The sequence below is a fragment of the Microtus ochrogaster genome, chromosome 19, assembly GCF_000317375.1.
Source record: "Microtus ochrogaster isolate Prairie Vole_2 chromosome 19, MicOch1.0, whole genome shotgun sequence".
Lineage (NCBI taxonomy): Eukaryota > Metazoa > Chordata > Mammalia > Rodentia > Cricetidae > Microtus > Microtus ochrogaster.
Genome location: NC_022021.1, coordinates 8,467,448 through 8,487,129, shown reverse-complemented (window position 1 = coordinate 8,487,129; position 19,682 = coordinate 8,467,448). Strand labels below are relative to the sequence as shown.

General features: G+C 43.1%; 1 protein-coding gene across 4 annotated transcripts in view; it reads right to left on the bottom strand.

Annotated features, from left to right (window-relative positions):
* Rasgrf2 (Ras protein specific guanine nucleotide releasing factor 2) overlaps positions 1 to 19,682 on the bottom strand; it is a 226,012-nt gene that overhangs the window by 138,523 nt on the left and 67,807 nt on the right. For all 4 annotated transcript variants that reach the window (XM_013349696.2, XM_026783773.1, XM_026783775.1 and 1 more), the window contains exons 3-7: positions 11,930 to 12,077; positions 9,646 to 9,735; positions 6,383 to 6,636; positions 4,755 to 4,834; positions 4,215 to 4,408 (exon numbers count right to left, since the gene is read on the bottom strand). In XM_013349696.2, the coding sequence (XP_013205150.1) occupies positions 4,215 to 4,408; positions 4,755 to 4,834; positions 6,383 to 6,636; positions 9,646 to 9,735; positions 11,930 to 12,077 (766 nt within the window). The remainder of the gene's footprint in view (positions 1 to 4,214; positions 4,409 to 4,754; positions 4,835 to 6,382; positions 6,637 to 9,645; positions 9,736 to 11,929; positions 12,078 to 19,682) is intronic.

Here is a 19,682-nt window from a genome sequence, read left to right as displayed (position 1 = left end):
AGGCAACAGCCAGTATTAGCACCGACATTAACTGTAGCTCAAAAGTGGAATCAAGGTCTCAGGGAACACAGGCAGATCCCGTGGTGAGGGAACGGCAGGAAATAAGAGACCTTCTCACTGCAGGAGAGATGAAGGAAGATTTCTATGAACTTCTTACCAAAGCATCCTCTGATACCATATCACATGGAAAAGACTCCCAGGATACAGGTGCTTACACTCCCACAATCCCACGATGGCTAAAACTACGCTAAAAGTTAGTACTTCCACAGAAAAATCAAGCCATCAACTGCTAATATTCTCATTTTTTCCTAACGAATCTGGAGTGGGTGGGCCTCACTACTTACTATGCACTGAAACCCCACAAAACTATGTTTAGTAGATGGCTTCATGCTCCTCCTCCATTAGCTAAATCTATTTTAAAGAGTCCTTTGGTTGAGGTTCAAGAGGATGGAGCTAAATTCAGTAACTGGCCCCTTCCACTTTCCAGTCCAGGAATGAATAAATGCTAGCTCTGGCTGAGAGCAGGCAAGGGAGGCTAGGCTAAGAAGTGAGCGGCTGCAAAGAGCTTGTCACTGGAGTCAAGAGCTTGCTGCAGAGAGTTCCAGAAAACATCTAGCAGCCTCAGCAGCTATCGAAACGAATCAGATTTCTACTTTCAATAAAGGAACAAATACTCGTCCCTGTCCAGACTCTAATTAGCTTGTTCTCCTGTTTTGGTTAGTAGCTAGCTAGAGCAGTGAGCGCTTCCTCCCTGGAGCACATCCTCTAGAATCGTTTTTTGGAAGGCGCAGACGTCATGACTGGTTCACCTGTGGACTCTCAACACACGCACATCCAGATAAGCAGACAAGCTCCTGGAGACCGCTCGAACAGCACCAAATGCTACTAACCGAGCCATAATGACTCTGTTATTTCTGTAACAAATTGCCTGGTAACAATAAGACTTACTAGTTCTAGCTGAATCATCCCAAGTCTACAATTCCCACTGTTTTCATAGTTCAAAACAGCAACTGACTTAACAAAAGCCCCAAAAAAGCTGGGCATGGAGACCAGAAGCAGAGTAATTGTTTTGTATAGGGTCTTGGGTTAAAATTCTGTAACAAAAAGGGGGCATGACTCTGTCACCTTCTGTCTCCCATCATGCACAAGCTACAGGATAAAAGCTTCCAATTCTAATCTCTTCCTACTCCCCCTTCTGGCCAGGCGCCAGCTTCTGCCTGCATATTAAGCCCATGTAAATGTCTGGGCCAGAGGTCCTCTGGCAATGTAAAGGAGATTCACATCTTCCACAGTTGTGGGGATCATGTGTGGGAGTATGTCCAGCATCACCAAGGAGCAAAGCCAAGGCTTGGAAGAACCTACGGCTTCTCAGTATTTGCAAGGGAAGAAGCTACATCCCAGATCCTCTGAGAGTACAAACACCCTCATGTTGACTTCACCCATTACTAAGGGACCGTGAAGAGAAGAAAGACAAGACTGTAGGGTTAAGCCAGCCCCGTTAGGGGGCGGGTTTGCCTCGGGCGATTGTATACTGATAAATCGGGCATGCGGGAGGCTGCTCGTCCCTTTTCCTGCCTCCTGTGCTACGCGGGAAACCTCGGTTCTGTAAATTTATTTAACCATTAAAGCTGTATATATTCTTTAATATCTGCCTGCATTTATTTATACCGCTACAAAGGACTGGATGAGCCCAAGAAGAAAAACCTTCAAGTTTCTAGGAAGAGTACTTCCTTCTAGTTTTTCAGACGGTTTCTCCTCGGGGAGACCTGTCGTGGACCAGCCTTGACAAAAACCCCTCTTATCAGGGTAGGTGTGTGGGGAACTAGAAATATAAGTGAAGAATATGAAGATGCGTGAATATAATAAAAACAGAAACCATAGAAGGTTCCAGGAGGACATTCCAGTGAGGAAGCCAAAGGGCAGACCCCAAGAAAACAAAGGTCCATGGGCAGCAATCTCCAATAATTTCTCTTCTTGGATTATTCAAAATCATTTTCATTTGTTTATTCCTTGAAATTGGGATAATTCTGACTGAATTCTCTAAGTCTGAATATTCTTCTAGACAAATGGGCCTCAAAAGCTTTGAGTTAGCTCACCAGAGAAGAAGTCAAAGACCATCACTATCTGATCCTTCAACTCAGTTTTGGGGCTTAGAGCTACCACAGTCTGGAGCTGAGGAGGAGGTTCTAGGTCACCCTAGACTCCTCACAATATGGCATGGTTTCCCAGCCTGAACGTCCACACACCCGGGATCACAGCCAGAGATCTGAATATCAGCAGAGCTCAGCTGCCCCTATCAGAGCATCGTGACACTGTCACGGAGAGAGAAAGCCAAGTGAGACATCAGGTTTCATCAAGACTCCAAGCTCTGTTGGCGGTGGTGGCGCACACCTTTAATCCCAGCACTTGGGAGGCAGAGGCAGGCAGAGCTCTGTGAGTTTGAGGCCAGCCTGGTCTACAAGAGCTAGTTCTTGGACAGTTAATACTATTACGTAGAGAAACCCTGTCTTGAAAACTCCTCCAAAAAAAAAAAAAGACTCCCAGCTCCATGGTCTTCTCTGACATGATAGGATACCTTCAAGTGAGTCAAAATGTTCAGTGGTGGCTAGTGCACTGACAGGCCATGTCAATGATACAAATAAAGTTCCTCCAGTTTAAAACCCTGAGGAGATCACAACTAGTGGAATTAAAAAGCACATGGAAGAAACACTGAGTGGAGGGAGCTTCGTGCGCTTTAAACTATTCTACCTTTGCCCCCACCTGACCTGTGACTGCTGGTGGATGTGGTTTGGGGTACTGAACCCTAGCCTACAGGTCACTGCTGAAAACGCAAATAGCATCACAGAAGAGTAACATAGTTGTGAGGTACTTCACTGTCCCTAAAACCTGAAATTCCATCTGTGTGCATACAGTAAAATAAAAGCTTGTTGTTTTCTTGAGAAATATTTCCTCAGTGAGGCAAAGAGTTCAATCAAAATAGTTACATTATATATATATATATATATATATATGTATATATGTGTGTGTGTGCATGTATACATATGTATACACAATATATATGTGTGTGCATATATACACATATACAATATATGTGTGTATACCTATGGATATATATACCTATATGCATGTGTATGTTATAGTTATGAAGTTCCACTACTCCTAAGTGTTTTCAAAGGCAGCCTTTTGTTTTTTAAGATCTTACTGAACTACCATGGCCTCTTCCAAGGTTCCGAGTAGCACTGACAAACTTTAAGACAAACAATTACGGACCACAGAAATGTTTCCCCCTGCGACTCCAGAATGGTTATCCAGGGTCACTGCTGCCTGCCCACAGGACCAAGTGCTCCCCAGTAGCTGCAACTCATGTGATCAGAAGAATCGTTTTACCTCATGACAATTTGGAGGCCTCCTCAAAAGCCCCATAAATTCCACAACAGGAACATTCAATGCTTCTCCAAAAGAACAGAGCCAACAGCTTCCAAAAGAACAGGAGACTCTGTGCCCATTTTGTGCTCTGTGGGGCTCCCTCAAGACAGGGTACTTCATGGGAAAGTCCCGAAGGCATGAAAGAACACACATGCATTTCATCTTGTGGGTCTCCCTTGTCCCCAAGAACAAACATCAGGGTATAGCCTTTCCTGAGAAGGGCCACATGACCAGGTCCCCATAACACCCAGGTCTAGCCAGCGCCTTCTAGCTCTGAGGTCTCCAGAGCCTGTGGGATTAAGAAGGCCTTGTTTTGTTCTCCAAAGTTCCAGCCAAGAGAAACTCAACAGTAACCCTGCTGCAGCAGGAGAGGGGTTGAAAACGGAGACTTCCCAGCAGCCACCCCAGGAGAACCTTTTATGCAACCAGCACAAACTGGTGCATCTGCACAGAATCCTATTTCTGTGTGCCTAATAATATTTTTAAACATGCTGGAGGTGGAGACTCCATGAAAGAGATTTGTGTGGAATCATTCTATAAAAGAAATTACTGCTCCCAAAAAGTCATCCCTCAATTATTTGCCTCAAAAAATGTTTTCCAGGCTGGAGATGTAGCTCATTGGTAGAGTTCTTGCCTAGAATGCTCAAAGCCCTGGGTTCAATCCCCAGCACTAGAAAAATGCCAAAATTTCCATTTTGTTCTATACACTAGAGAGATAATTGGTGGCATATAGTTGGTAGCACTGAGCTAGAACCAAAGCCTTAGAAGTCTCATCCCAAGTGGCTTACCTGAAACATTGGGTAAGTCAAGAATGTCTCCAGCATCCTCCCCTCACAGGCAGGATTGGCTTCATACTGTTTTAAGAGCTTGTCAAAATCTCTGTTTTGTTTACAGTTGGCAAGTACTTGGAGGCTGTACTGATGATTACGCACAAATTCTTGATAAATGTTCAGCATGGGCAGCAAAATATCAAACAGATCAGCTGCAAAAGAGAAGGCAGCATGGTTATTTGGTGCCTGGAGAGTCACCACGAAAAGTACTGCCTAGTACCATAGGACTCAGGCCCTAGTTACCTGCCCGGAGGACAAATTGGGTAGACTCTGCCCTGCATGATAATGTGACTCCAGTTCCACATGAATTATGACAGACCAAGGGAAAACATCAACAGATACCTACTGAGACATGGCCCAGGACAGCAAGACTAGTCCCAGTGTCAGAGGGAACCCATAGGATAACAGCAAAGTTTAGCCATCCAAGGCTGATTAACACATACTATACCCTAACACTAGCCAATCAATAGGGATTTATATCCTTAAAGAGCGGCTTACCTAAAACCAAAGTAGGCCAATTTGCCAGCCTTGCCTTTAGTCCTTGATGGAATATTTCATGTAGGAACATGATAGTTTCACTATAAAAAAGGAAAAACAATACCGTTCAGTAACTATAATGTATCATTTCTGTGAGAAGCCCAACAAATGCTTAAAGTCTTACAATCTATATACATGATACACCACTCTCATAAGGCCTCCATAACACCATGGACTATGTACCTGCCTCCACATGATATCTCTTTTAGCCTCAGAAACCCAAAGGAAATCAAGATGAACCCCAAAGTCAGGAGGACAGGATGCTCCCAATCTGCTTCCGTTTCACCTGTATGGTCCTATGCTCCTAAATTCAACATTCCAAGGAGATCTTTCCTCCTCCAGCTCTTCTGACAAATTCTAAGGAAAGGAATTCTCTAGTAAGAGAGCAGCTGCTCTTTCCTGCAATGAACCCTAGTCAACTGATGCATTCATTCACCTCTGTATTTTGATACCCGAGTTAGAAAACAAGAGAAACAAATGCTGTACATAATTGGGAAAATTACATTTTCTTAAGTATGAGCTCTGCTGAAATTCAAGATAATTGGCCAGCCTAGGCTTCACTTCAGAGACAAGGGAATCCAGTTAAACAGCAGCCATGACAGCAAGCACCCTGCGTGGCCACCCATTTCAAATGTACCTCTTCCATTCTCCATCTAGAACTAGGGGGCGCTAACAGTCGCTGGGTTGTTTGAAGAGCTCACATTCTGAGCTTCCAATCAAGAGGCCTACCATTCACATTCTAAATGCCAGCAGTGTTTTGGCCATTCATGATCTAGATCAAGAAGTCTTATGGAAGCAAATCATTAGGGCAGCCAAAAACCCAGGGCCACACGCTTGGATGGCCACTACCAGAGAGAACAGCTCACAGTCTCCTTCGCGGCCTCATCCACGCATGCTTGAATAACTGTTTCCAGAATGCTAACAGCCCTGCCTGAGAAGACAGTGTGAGACAGCAGCTTTAAAGAGGCCCTCCCATTGTTTTGACTTTTGAATCATATCAGTATATTATCTACTCAAAAACAAATACATAATTAGAATTTAAGTAAAACACCCAAGTCTTCCTCCCTCCACGTCTTCCTTTGCTTCATTTTCCACAGCACTGATCGCTGGATAATATGATACATATTTTCATTCATTTGCTGTCCACTTCTGTTCTCACATCAAAAAATAAATGTCACGAAGGCAGGGAGTTTCTGCTCTGTCCACTAATTGATCTTCGCCACAAAGGGCACTACAAATACTTACTGCAGAAATAAATTCCACAAGGATTCCTGAGCCATCTTAGTTGGTATGTTTTCTAAAATGCTTCTGTGTGAATTGCACACAAAGTCCCATCAATCACTCCATCTCCTGCAGCTTGGAAGAGAGAATATCTTCCACACGTACATACCCTCACACAGTAACAAGAACATAAATGTCAAACAGAGATGCAAACCAAAAACGTGAGATGTCAAGACTCAAGAGAAACACAAACGCAGACTAACAACACCATTCCAGGATCGCATCCTTCCTCTTAACCTGAGAACCACGCAGATGGATCTGCGAGACCTCATCTTCTCAGACTAAAGCAGGGATGTTTCAAGACACACCTGTTGAGAAAGATGCTGCTGACATCATCGTGGCTAATGGGGGGCTTCTTGGAGCTGGCTGCCATCCGCAGGGGCCGGAGGAAACCGTTGACCAGGATGTAGAGCTGGTGAACGTACTCCGTCTCGGCTTCCACCATGGTGAACACAATCTGGTTTCTCTTCCTCATGCTCTCAGCATGGGGAGAACAAATGTAGTCCTGCACAATGGTCTTCCACTTCCTCCTACACAGCCATCCCCGCATGAAGCTCTGAACCTACAGAACGAGGAAGGGAAGGAGTCTGGGAGATGAGGCAGTACATGTATAAACACCATTCTTTGAATGGTCCGTTGACACTTTCTTCAGTACTATAAACAATGGCAAATATTCACAAAATAGCAGGGGGGGGATGATTTTAAAAAGTTTTCCTGAGGTTCACAAATTTCTACGATAGCTTAAATGCATTAGGCTTATTCATATAGACACTAGAATATACTACTACTTAGCTAGTAATACTTCAAGACTTGGGTAATGTATTTAAATAATATAGCTAAAGGTTTTTTTAATAATAAAGAATCCTATATATTTTTATTTATGGTAAAAAGTAACATAAAATTTGTCAACTTAATAATTTTTTAGGTGCAAAAGATTGAACCCTAGGTCTTATGCATACTAGACAGGTACCCACAATTGAGCTCCAGAACCACCTTTTAGAAAAATATTTCTTGTTTGTTTGTGTGTGTGTGTGTGTGTGTGTGTGTGTGTGTGTGTGCGCGCGTGTGTACATTCATCGTGTATGTGCAGGAGCCATGAAAGCCAAGAGAGGGCATTGGATCCCCTGGAATTGGAGTTACAGATGGTTGTAATCCACCATGTGGGTGATACTCTGCAGGAACTGACTAATTTCATTTACTAAAATGTCTTCAAGGTTCACCCATGTCGAAGTATGTCTCAGGATGGCTGTACTTTTTAAGGATAAGTGACATACCATCACACATTTATCCTCCTCATTTCTGTTGGGCATAATGGCTGATTCCATCCTGTAGCTGTTATGAATAGTATGCTGTGAAAATGGCTATGACACTATCTCCTCAAGATCCAGATCTTGTTGCTATTTCTTTAGAAATATACCCAGGAACGGAATTACTGGAAAATGAGGTATTGAATTTCATCAAGGTCTATTTACCATATTACAATCCACATCGCACAATTGTACACAATTTCTCCATACCCTTGCCAAAATGTGTCATGGTCTTCCTGTTTTGGTTTGCAGTAGCTGTCCTAGTGGGTGTGAGGTTTGGTCTCATTGTGGCTTTGATTTTTCTCTTCTCCAGCGATTGGTGACCTTTTCATGTGCTTGTTGATTACTGGCAAAACATCTAAATAGTGGTTTATTCAAGTACTCTGCCCAATTTAAGCCAGCTGATTTGATTTTTTTATTGATGCTGAATTTTGTTTTGCTTTTACTTATTTAAGCCTAAAAAGTAAGTGTTGAAATTGGCTCATCTAATAACTCCTACAAATGAGCAATCTGAGGTTCCAGACTATCTACATAGCTGGAAAAGCTGCAAGCAGAGCCAACATCCTCTTGTGAATCTTTCCTTAACCGCTTATCCGTGATTGGGCAAGACATAGATTAGTCTTTGCAATGATGAGTAACTTTTAAAGAATAAATTAATATAAAATGTTCATAGAAATATCATATAGTTTTTTTAAATGGATCTGAAATTCCTTGGCATGATAGGAAAAGGAGCAAATCTGGAAAAGTGCACTAGTCTGTATGGTTTGGCTGGTCAACAAATATGAGCAACTCCTAACTTCCCAGGTAACTGAAACCCTGGGGAAACAGCTGTATATCAGAATCCTTCACTCAAAGGCTATGCTGCTAACCCACAGGGCGGCCTTGAATTCCAGTCCTGTTTTCTCAGAATGGACCTAGAACTAAGAAGTCCTTTTTAAATGTAAACATTACTGGATAAGTAATTGCGCTATGGCCCTTTGGAGATGGCAGACTCAGCAGGAGGCATATTTCAGGTTCAGACATTCACATAAGCTTCAATCCCTTACCTGATCCCCTTCATACAACCTTTATCTATTCATCATTCCTTTTCAATATTTCCTTCATCTGTGTGATATAAATTACCATGCATTTGATTTTAGGACACTTGAGATGTTGTCGTGTGCTTTCTAATTTTGACACCGCTGAATCGCTTTCTGTATGGCTGTTAAGACTGATACACTCAAACAATGGAAACTAAGCAGATTTCAGTAGAATTATATAAAGAAGTTCTGTGCATACTATTTTGAGAATTCTAAAGAACATTTTTTTGTGAATTATAAGCAATTTGGGGTTGTGATCTCTTGAAGCTAAAAGGCTACGTTTTGCCAAGATTAGAGAAGATAAGAGGTTCGTGTGTAAACAGCCTTTCCACAGACCTTTATTTGATTTAGGACATAAAATTATTAAGTTAATTTTGAAATCTATTAGCACGTTGAAAACAGGTGGTTTAAAATTGCTTCTTTGGAGAATCACAAAGGTTCAAAACTGTACATTTTTCTCTTTATTATTCTCTTATTTAATAGAAATAGGTTTAGAAAACTCAACTCAATTAAAATTTGTGTTAAGTAAAATCTTTCTCCTCACTTTGGCAGATGTTCCCTGATGAACAATAGCTGCCCCACTTACTAACAGATCGGCCCCTCCTGTATGGATGAAAATTGGATATTATTAATATCCTTGTTTACATGCAACCGCATGCTATTAAAAGAAAAGCACCGCAGTAGTCTTGAAATACACTTTCATAAACCAGGTTCAAATAAACAGTTATAATGCTAGGAAAACAATAGCTTTATTTTACTTTTTTATTTCTTGAAAATGTTCAACTCAACCCAGGGAGAATCTGTTCCAAATTCTGAGAAATATTTGTTAAAGTTTTTTTTATAGCTAGCAGGGAATAATTATTTAATATAGAATTATAATTTCTTCCCAACTATGAATGCAACAAAATCAGGAGTTTCAACAGCGCTGCATTAACCCAATAGAGGACACTGCTGTGTAAATGTGTGTTTGCGGCCTTCTTCCCAGCACCCGAAAGGGAAGTTCTAGGACTGGAAAGAAATTCCAGGCTGAATTTTTCCAGACCAGCGTCAATTCCAGTGAAGGGACAGTCTGGGAGGCATTAGCAGAAACACCAAGGCTGTCCCCAGCTCAGGGACACAATAACAAAGTCACCATCACAGAGTAGACAACTGGTCACCGTGCTCCCTGAAGCCCCCCCCCCTTACCTTTTTAATCTTCTTGATGTCAGGATCCTCATCCTCTTGATGGCTGTGGTAAGGGCGCATCCGCTCCTTGGTTTTATTAAGAGCAACAATCTGTAGGACAAAACAGGCGTAATTCAGGATCCGGGGAATAGAGGTATACAACCATCCTACAGAAGTGCTAGCCACAAAGACAGCAGGAACCGTCACTGCATATGCCATCTCCTTAGCTGGTGCTCTCATACAAAAAACACGAGTCTTACTCCAAGCCTGGGGTTTCCGGTGTTGACAGGAAGTGCACCACAGAGTGTGACCTGAGGTCTGCCTTAAGAGAAATTTGAGTCCAGAGTTTATCCCTGACAGACCAGGCTGATGTCTCCTCAGGACCCTGCCCTAAGGGTAGATGTCATGAAGCCCTATGGTCTCTAAAGACAGAAACGCTCAACTTAAAGCCCTTGTAAGCAGCCTCTGGCCTTTGAAGTACGTGTCTCACCATCCTTGTGCATCTCCTAGGGAAAATGGTAGCTACCATGGCAACCTAAAAGTCTCGGGGTTGGTTAAAGCCAGCTGCAAAGGACTGTGTCAAAGAAGCAGAGACTGTAATAAGAGGGTCGTTCCATATACATCTAGTCCCTGTGAGCTGCAGGAGGATTTAAGAGTGGGTGGCCTCTGCTCACAGCACCAGCCTCAGCTGTGCTTCACACAAGCCTAAGAGGTTAAACAGAATCTCAGAGAAGTCAAAACTTAAAAGGTCAGAAGATCACAATTGCCCCCCATCACCACTACTGGTGACCTGTCTTTGGATCTTGTCCCGCAAATTAAGTAAATGCACTCCACTTCCATTTCCTAGGAGAGAATGGGAACATAACATAATGGAAAAGGAAACAATTCCTGTCAAGCGGCCACAAAAGACTACAAAAAAAAAAAAAAAACAACTTGGCAATGTCTCACTGCAATTTATATTCCGACCAAAGCAGAGCATGACGAAGACAGACAAACACACACAAGTAAATCCTAGAGAGCCCTGCTTGGTGCTGAGCTCCTCTCGTGGTGCAAATACCAACCTGCTTCTCTCAGTAAACAGGCATCTGCTCTGCAGGACCGGGACAAAGGAAGAACACAATAATTTTGTTTTAAATTACAGTGCCTGATATAGCCTTTTCAAGTGCAGGTTTGCTAACTTTTCCACTGTATCAACTATCAGGGTTGCACAGAGGAGGCTGGCAAGTCTAATGATACGGTGAATACACTGGGCAATTCAGCATCCGTACAAGAGTTCTCATCTCCATGCCTTGAGCCAGATACATTGAGTACCATACTCTCAGTGTAGCTGGGAGCAGGAGCTGGAACCTATACCGGCGTCCCAGTGAGCCTCGCCGAGGTGTAAGACAATGAAAAGGAAATGTTTGCAGAGAAAAAATGGCGAGAGGGTTGTCAAAGCTAAGGAGCCTGCCAACAAGAGCTATGACTGCCGCCTTTGGCATATACCACATACCACACCCATGTCCATTAGACCTAAGAGACACCAGTGCACCTCTGGTTAGAGCAGAGAGGACAAGCTACTCTCTACATTCCTCCTCCATTCTTCAGCTACTGCTCACTTTCTGTGAGCACCCACAAGACAGCCTAGAAGGTCTCTGCATGGACTGAGACCTAGGGTCAGTAGGAAAACCCAAGTACAACACCACAGCCAGCACCATGGCTATGGACTCAAAGACCACCTCCTCCATCCCGTAACAGTAACACTATCCTGAGCATCACTAGAAGTGCACATTTACAGAACAGGGGCCAAGGGAAACCCAGGAATGCCCCATAGTCAATCAGTGCCTTCTTGTTTATCCCAAGTGTGCTTTTCAGAATTCTGTACGGGGAAAGCTAGAAGAAAAGTATTTCAGAATTCCTATCTGGTCTTTCCTTAGTTATCATTATGAACTTTAAGTTATCCCATGGCAGACTCACAGATGTTACTCCAAGAGTCTATCTGATGACTAGTGTGTGTGCGTGTGCGTGCATGTGTGTGTGTGCGCACGCGTGCATGTGTGTGCTTCTTAGCTAACTAAGGACATTAGGGGCACATATAACAACAGAAGGTAGCATGTTTATCATGGTGGTAAAGTAGCAGCACATTTAGCTAACCCCAAAGCAGACAACAGATTCAGGTCTAGATCAGCAGCCTAGCCATATATCTGTTGATAGCAGAGGAACTCAGCATGGAATTACATTTTTCTCCTGAATATTAGACAGATAATCACGAGGAAGTGACAGAAGACCAAGAAACAATGCGACAGAATCTTCAGCTGGGAAATACCTCTGATTTAAGCCTTTCAATTTCGGTGTCTTGATCTTCAAGCTGGTGTCGGAGTTGGTTAGCAGCAATTTTTTCTGTCTCCACAATCTGAACCAGATGAATGTACTTCTGCATTAATACTTCCCTTTCAATCAATATGTCCGCGTAACTTAAGAGAAAAGTGCACAGTTAGTCACTGGAGTGTTCCTCTACCCTGGTTTCACACAGCACAGGGCTTACATGTTTGTAAAGGGACCCATGCACGTTGTTGGCTAATTCTGCCTTACACATTAACCTACACCATACAGTTGGCATCTTGATAATATAGAATTTCAGTATTTATCATTTTACATATTCTCCAACTAAGAATCAATTTAATGTTGGCTGTCACCCACAGTTTTAACATGACTATGAGAAAAAATGCAAAAAAAATTTTGAAAGATTTTAATATGAAAAGATATGCCTTCTTTAAGGAAGTCAATGAATTGTTTTGAATTAATGCCATAGGTCTTCAAGGATAATATTCAAAGTGTTGCACAGGGTAGAACATTCACCAGTAAAACTGACCTTCTCACAACAAGAGTAAGGCAACCCCAAGAACACGGTCTGTTCAGGAAGAGACCGCCAGTTCTGTGGGGGTCTCTGTGGGGTCCAAACCAACCACTAATCTGCTCTGAAATTGACCAGAAGTTACACACGTGACAGAGAAAGTTAAACTCTTTGGGCAGTGTTACTTACATCCATTTCTTCAGCTAAGCATAACAGAGAGAAAATCTGTTCTTAATTTTTACTAATAATACAATATAGAGGTGCCTGGACTATGATACAATGTCAAAGTACTTGGAATACGATGCAACATCAAACTGCCTGGAAGTCTGCATCACATCCCCTGCACTGTTTGCTTGGGGCGGTAAGGTGCGTGTTCCTCTCTCCATAAACCTTTTCTGAATGCCGTGTTAACAGTTGTAATTAATAGTGGACACCATTTGTTGGATGTATTTTCCCATTGCAGCCTCCCTGCAATACAAGAGGTGGGGCTTATGACTTCAATCAGTGTCGGGAGAATTGGTTCTCAGAATACATATTGACCCCAGGATTAGGATCAAAGCAAAGTCTGTCTGACCTAAGTCCGTGTTATTTATTTATTTATTTTTTTTTTTTTTGGTTTTTTTCGAGACAGGGTTTCTCTGTGGCTTTGGAGCCTGTCCTGGAACTAGCTCTGTAGACCAGGCTGGTCTCGAACTCACAGAGATCCGCCTGCCTCTGCCTCCCGAGTGCTGGGATTAAAGGCGTGCGCCACCATCACCCGGCTTAAGTCCGTGTTATTAACCACAAGCCAAACTTGTCTCTCAGGGGAGAAACAACCCTTGGAGACTTCTGGCAAGTCCCCAGGCTGCTTGCCTTCTCTTTAGGACTTTGAGTCAATGAAGTCATGTTTGTACCACAGAACCTTCCTCAAGATCATGGTGAAGAACCAGAAGACAAGCTGCCTGATGCAAGCTATAACAAATACAAGCTTTCTCCATGGAGTCCTGCTCTGCGTACTATAAGTGAGAGGAGATGGACCATTGTGTGGCAGCCTTTTTTAACCACCTCATCCCAAAACAGTCACAGAAAATCTGCTGAGGAAAAGCATAGGCAAGTGTTCCAAAAAGCAAACACATAACAAGCAGAATGTCTGAGACAGGAAGGCGGTGGTACCGGGATCTGCAGACTTTGAGGACATTTGAGTAAAATTATACCCTGAAGTTCAGAAATATATGTAGCTTCCTTCTAGTAAACTCTCTTTCTAACTGCTTTGAAAAGGCACTCAGAAGTCGTGGGGCCATGCTAAAGTCCCACTGTGGCTGAGTCACCGGTCACTCTTAGCACTGAGGTCACACATGCTAGAGTTGCTGAGGATCTTGGAGTTACCAGCAGTCTCAAGTCACCTGCTCTAAGAAATGGCCCCTTGAGCTTAGAAAGAAGGACTAGGTAAGAGAAGAAAGAAGACAGAGGAGGGTAGAGTTTTATCAGTCTTCCTTCCTCTAAGGCACAGGTTCTCAACCTGTGGGTAGGGACCCTCTAGAGGAGGTTTTACATATCAGATATCCTCCATATCAGCTATTCATCACAGCAGCAAGACAACAATTTTGAAGTAGGAATGAAGATAATTGTATGGTTGGGGCCACCACAACATGAGGAGTTGTATTAAAGGGTCAGAGCTCTAGAAGGGTTGAGAACCCCGTTCTAAAAGGAGGAAGCAGCAAAAGAACATAAACAGAGCTATACAAATTCTGTCCTTTCCTGTCAATTTTACCTGAAATATGTGCGTTTACAATCACATATTTATATTAATATGTGTGCTAATATTTGATCAACATTAGGTAGCAGAGTAGTATTTTATTTGATTTAAAAACAAAAAGGCCAAGCCAGCAATCTCTGCTGGAGCAGGCCAGAGGCAACGACTCCCACAAGAGCAGGTACAAGGGAGCCACTGCTGAGGGAGCAGGCCTGACCCAAAGACCTCTGCAAGACTTGGTGTAAATCAGTGACCTCTGAGATCGCAGGACTGAGCCAGTGACCTCTGCCAGTGATACCAGTCTTGGGCATAAACCAAAAGGATACTCAATCATATGTACGTAGTGTCATTATTTGTAATAGCCAGAACCTGGAACAACCTAGATGCCCCTCATTTGAAGAATGAATTTTTTTAAAAAAAAATGTGGTACATTTATATAATGGAATATTATTCAGCTGTGAAAAACAGTGACATCATGAAGTTTGCAGGCAAATGAATGGAACTAGAAAAAAATCATCCTGAGTGAGGTGACCCAGACTCAGAAAGACAAACATGGTATGTACTCACTCATAAATGCATAGATACTAGACGTAAAGCAAAGGATAACTAGATTATAGCCCACAGTCCCAGAAGCTAGGTAACAAAGAGACCCCTAAAGAGGGACACATGGATCACCCTGGGAAGGAAACTAGATGGGATCCCCTGGGTAGACTGGCAGGGAGAGCAGAAAAGGGGGGGACTAGAAGATGAGAACATGACGGAACTGCACGGTCGAGTGGGGGAAGGGACGGTGTGGGAAAGCAATGAAAGAGAGATCTTGATAGAGGGAGCTATTATGGGATTAGGGAGAAACCTGGTTCTAGGGAAATTCCTAGGAATCGACAAGGATGACCCCAGCTAAGACCCTATCAATAGCAGAGGGGGTGCCTGGAATACCCTTCCCCTGTAATCAGGTTGTGACTACCCTGTCATCATAAAGCCTTCATCCAGTAACTGATGGAAGCAGATGCAGAGATGCATAGCCAAGCACCATACTGAGCTCCAGGAGCTCAGTCAAAGAAAGAGAAGAGGGGTTACATAAGCAAGGGGGGTTCAAGATCATGACAGGAAAACCTAGAGAGACAGAGACAGCCAAACCAAGTTCGTGGGAACTCATGAACTCTAGACCGACAGCCATGGAGCCTGCATGGGATGGAACTAGGAACTCTGCATGTGGGTGACAGTTGTGTAGCCTGGTCTGTTTGAAGATCCCCTGGCGGTGAATCCAGGATTTATCCCTGGGGCATAAACTGTCTTTTTTGGAAACCATTTGCTGTGGTGGGATGCCTTGTCCAGCCTTGATGCTGGGGGGAGGGGAAGGGTGGCTTGGTCCTGCCTCAACTCAATATGCCAGGTTTTGTTGACTCCCCATGGGAGGCCTTACCCTTTGGAAGGAGTGAATAGGAGGTAGAGCAGGAGGAGGGGTGGGAGGGGGAACTGTGATTGGTATGAAAAATGGATTAAAAGAAATACCAGGTGGTGGCGGCACATACCTTTAATCCCAGCACTCAGGAGGCAGAGGCAGGTGGATCTCTGTGAGTTCGAGGTCAGCCTGGTCTACAAGAGCTAGTCCCAGGACAGGCACCAAAGCTACACAGAGAAATCCTGTCTTAAAAATAATAATAATAATAATAATAATAATAATAATAATAATAATAATAATGAGAAGGAAAGGTAAAGTCCAGGCCAAGCTGTGGGCTGAACTCCTGTGAAGTCCTCAGCTGACACTGGCCAGCCTTGTTTTTCAAGGTTCCAACAGACCAAAAAAAAATAGAACTCTTTGTTCTTAGCAATCGAAACTATAACAACATTTAAAAATGTACTGTTAACAGACCAAGTATTTTGTGAACTTCAGTGGGGAAAAAGGCTGAGCAGATTTCATTTTGTGGAGAAACGTGAGGAGAAGAAATCAAAAGTGTGGAGCCCTCCACGAGAACATGAGATGGCTCGCACCAGGGCTGGCCCAGGAGAAACACCAAACACAGAACCAAGTGATGCAAAGAACAGACGCTAGTGTGGGATCGCGAAGAGAGCCTGTGGAATGCTGGAAAATCAGGCTCCTCATCCACATCCCCAGACCCCTCAGCCTGTGTTCTGCTCTCTGTAGAAAAGCTGGTCACCTCCCTCAAGAAGCCTGGACTGAGAGAGAACAGCGCTTATGTCAGTCCTGACATCCGCTGTAGACATGAGGAGAAGCCAAACAAGGAAAAGTATGAGTTCCTGGCAGGGAACTCTGTGGGACAACTTCCCTGTTGTGAGCAGCTTGCTACAAACTTGGAGACTGGAACCAACACATTTATTATAAAGTGTAGCAAAGAGGCTGATGGTACTTCCGAGGTGACATCATGGAAGACTCTGGTTTCCATCTCACCTGCCTTCTCTTGCTACCTTGCTGGGCTTGCTGCTGTCTCTTGCTGGTTTGCTCAGAGGGAAGGTGGCTTGCCTGGCTGTGAACTGCTCTATCCAGAGGCTCATGTTGAATAGAAACTGAGGGAGGTCTCTCACCAACAGCTGTCTAGAGGCCCTCCTCAACAATGTATAAGGAAAGGGATTCAGTCAGCATTTATACGACTTAGCAGAAGACCCTCCCTAACCCGTGCATACAGAGGAGACCGTAGACTTTTGCAGCAGCTTGTGGGAAGCTGCTAAGCAGAGGCCACCAAGCTAACCCTTGGTAAGACACCTGGCCTGCAGGATCTGTGATGTATAATGAGTTCCTTATTGCAGCAATCACTGCGGAGCAAAAACTGCTGTTAAACAGCAGCAGACAGCAAATACAGCCCCAAATGAACAAACAGAAGCTGCCGTGAGAAGCAAGGGTCATTCCGGCAGCTGAGACCCACGGTCTTCAGATTAAGTGCCACACAGAGAGCAGGCTGCCATGGCAATGAAGCAATTGGATAGAAAAAGAAAACTTGGAAGTCCAGCATAATTGCTAAATTCTACAAGTCAATGAATGTCAAAACCTGTAAGTCAGACCTAGCTGATAAATCTGAGCAGGCAGAGACCAGGAATAATACAACAGGCTGTCTGCAGGAAATGAGACTCAAGGAGCAAATATTCAGTTCTGTCTAATCATTCATGGGCTGTAGAACCAAATACCAACTTTACTATTTGGGTATATAATACGGCTGTGTCCACTGGGCAAATGCCCTGATGGCTTTTTCTTACAAATCAGTGAAGTGAGTGAGTGCTACATGGTACTGGGATACGGCTGCTGCTTAACACATGAAGCAGCATGGGTCAAGTCAGGGTCTTGCCTATTTTCTCCTCCTCAGGTGCCTTTGAGCTCCTCCCTTCCAGATCTTCAGGAAATTCTGCAAGCATCACCCCACTGGGCTGCCCAAGGGCAGATCTTACCCTATCTGTACCATCACACCCTTCCCATTGGCTTTTGATGTTCAGATTCCACCCGGGGCAAAATTCAAAGGCCTAACTGAATTTAGAGAACAGAAAATAAATGTGTCAAACTTTATAAAGTGATAATAAATAATCATAGATGCAATAAAAGCTCAGCATCCAGAGAGAGATAACACAATGATAGCACATGAAATGTCCATGTCCAGAAAGCCTTCCTTGTGGAGATCAATACCAACCGTGTTGAGTTGATAAATCAACAGAAATTTAATTGTAGTATTTCAGAACAAAGTCAACTGGATTAAGAGCTACAAGATATAAAGCCTCAGATACAGGGGGAGCAAAAGACGAAACGTAAGTGGTAAATTGATTTAAATGTTTCATAGTTATAACAAGTGAACAATATTGGATAAAATTAGACAAAGGGGCTTGGTAGAATATTATAAGCTAATAAGTGTATGAAACAGATAAACTACCTCATCGAAAACTGGTTAAGACTTTTAGAAAACATTAACATTAGCATGAACACAAGTAGAGTGGATTGGGTAATGTCACATGGTGCTCCAGAGCAAGCCATTCCAGAAGACAATATCACAAACATACCAAAGCGGGTGTGAAAGACTGTATCTTTTGTATTAGTGTTCTCATTTCTGTAATGCAAGTCAAAAATATAATTAAATTTTTGCCAAGATGTACAAAGAAACAAGATGCTCATTCATTAAAGCCAAAGATACTGAGACAACCTACTATGCACATTTGTAAAATATAAGAGCTAAACAAGCACAGGATATCAGGAATTATTGCAAGGTATTTTAAAATCATGTTTTCAAAAGTTGCTATTAAAGAGGACCACAGCTGCAACTCAGTTATAGAATACTTGTCTCACACACTTGATAGCCTGGGTTCTCCCCCAAGTACTGCCAAATTATAATGATATAATGGTATAAAATAATGAGTCTACCAAAGGCCTACTGATCCATGAAAAGGAAAAAAGAAATCAAGACAAATAGTATGTATGCAACATATATCTAATATGTATCATGCATTCATATGTAGAGAAAGCAAAGGATTTGCAATGTATATAGTTAGGTAGATAGAACTAACATAAAGGGGAGGGGAAGAAGAGAGAGAAATAAGCTGCCAAGTTAGGGACAGATCAAAGCATCCAGAGTTGCTGTTTCTGGATGGAGACATTATGAGTGGTGTTTACTCAGCTCCTGAATTACTATTGTAAACGCAAACACCTCTACATACTTAGTGAGGTGAGGAATTCTAATGTTAGTCATGTGCTCCGTGCATTAGGTACTAATAATATGAAAATAATATAAATAATAACAATAGTGTATGGAACAAATGTTCCTTTGCATGTTTCTGTGAGTCCAAGTTGATGCTCTGACTAAAACATGTCATTGAGTGGTATGTGTTCTGAGACAGATGGAAGCCCCAGGCACAAGAATATACAAAATGGGAGAGTCTGTGTCCTCATGGAACTTGAACAGAAATAAGAAGAAAAATATATAATTGAAAGACAATCTACTGAAGAAGAGAACAGGAAGAAGGCAGATCAGAAACAGGAAGAGAGAGATTACAGTCCCAACCCAGGCAATGGGTGTTCTCACCAGGAGAGGGATTACAGTCAGAACCCAGGCAATGGGCGTTCTCACCAGGAAAGGGATTACAGTCAGAACCCAGGCAATGGGCGTTCTCACCAGGAGAGGGATTACAGTCCCAACCCAGGCATAGGGTGTTCTCACCAGGAGAAGGATTATAGTCCCAACTCAGGCCTAGAACATTCTCAACAAGAAGCTGGTCCTAGCAGGATGGTCTGAAGGAGAGAGTCCTCACTGGTGGAAGATCACACCAGGCAAAGGGAAGCCCATGCACAGAATCCTGGTGATGGCTGGTGTGGGCCTGGCCTGGCTGAGGATATGACAAAGTCGCTGGTCTCCAGGAGGCAGGTGAAGGAGGGCTGGAAGAGGATGGCATATAAAATAAGCAAGCTAATGATCTGGACTCTCAGGTTTCCTCCTCAGGTGAGATCTGAGCTTGGCTTTTAAAATGTGTCGGTATTAGATCTTCTTTTTTTTTTTTTTTTTT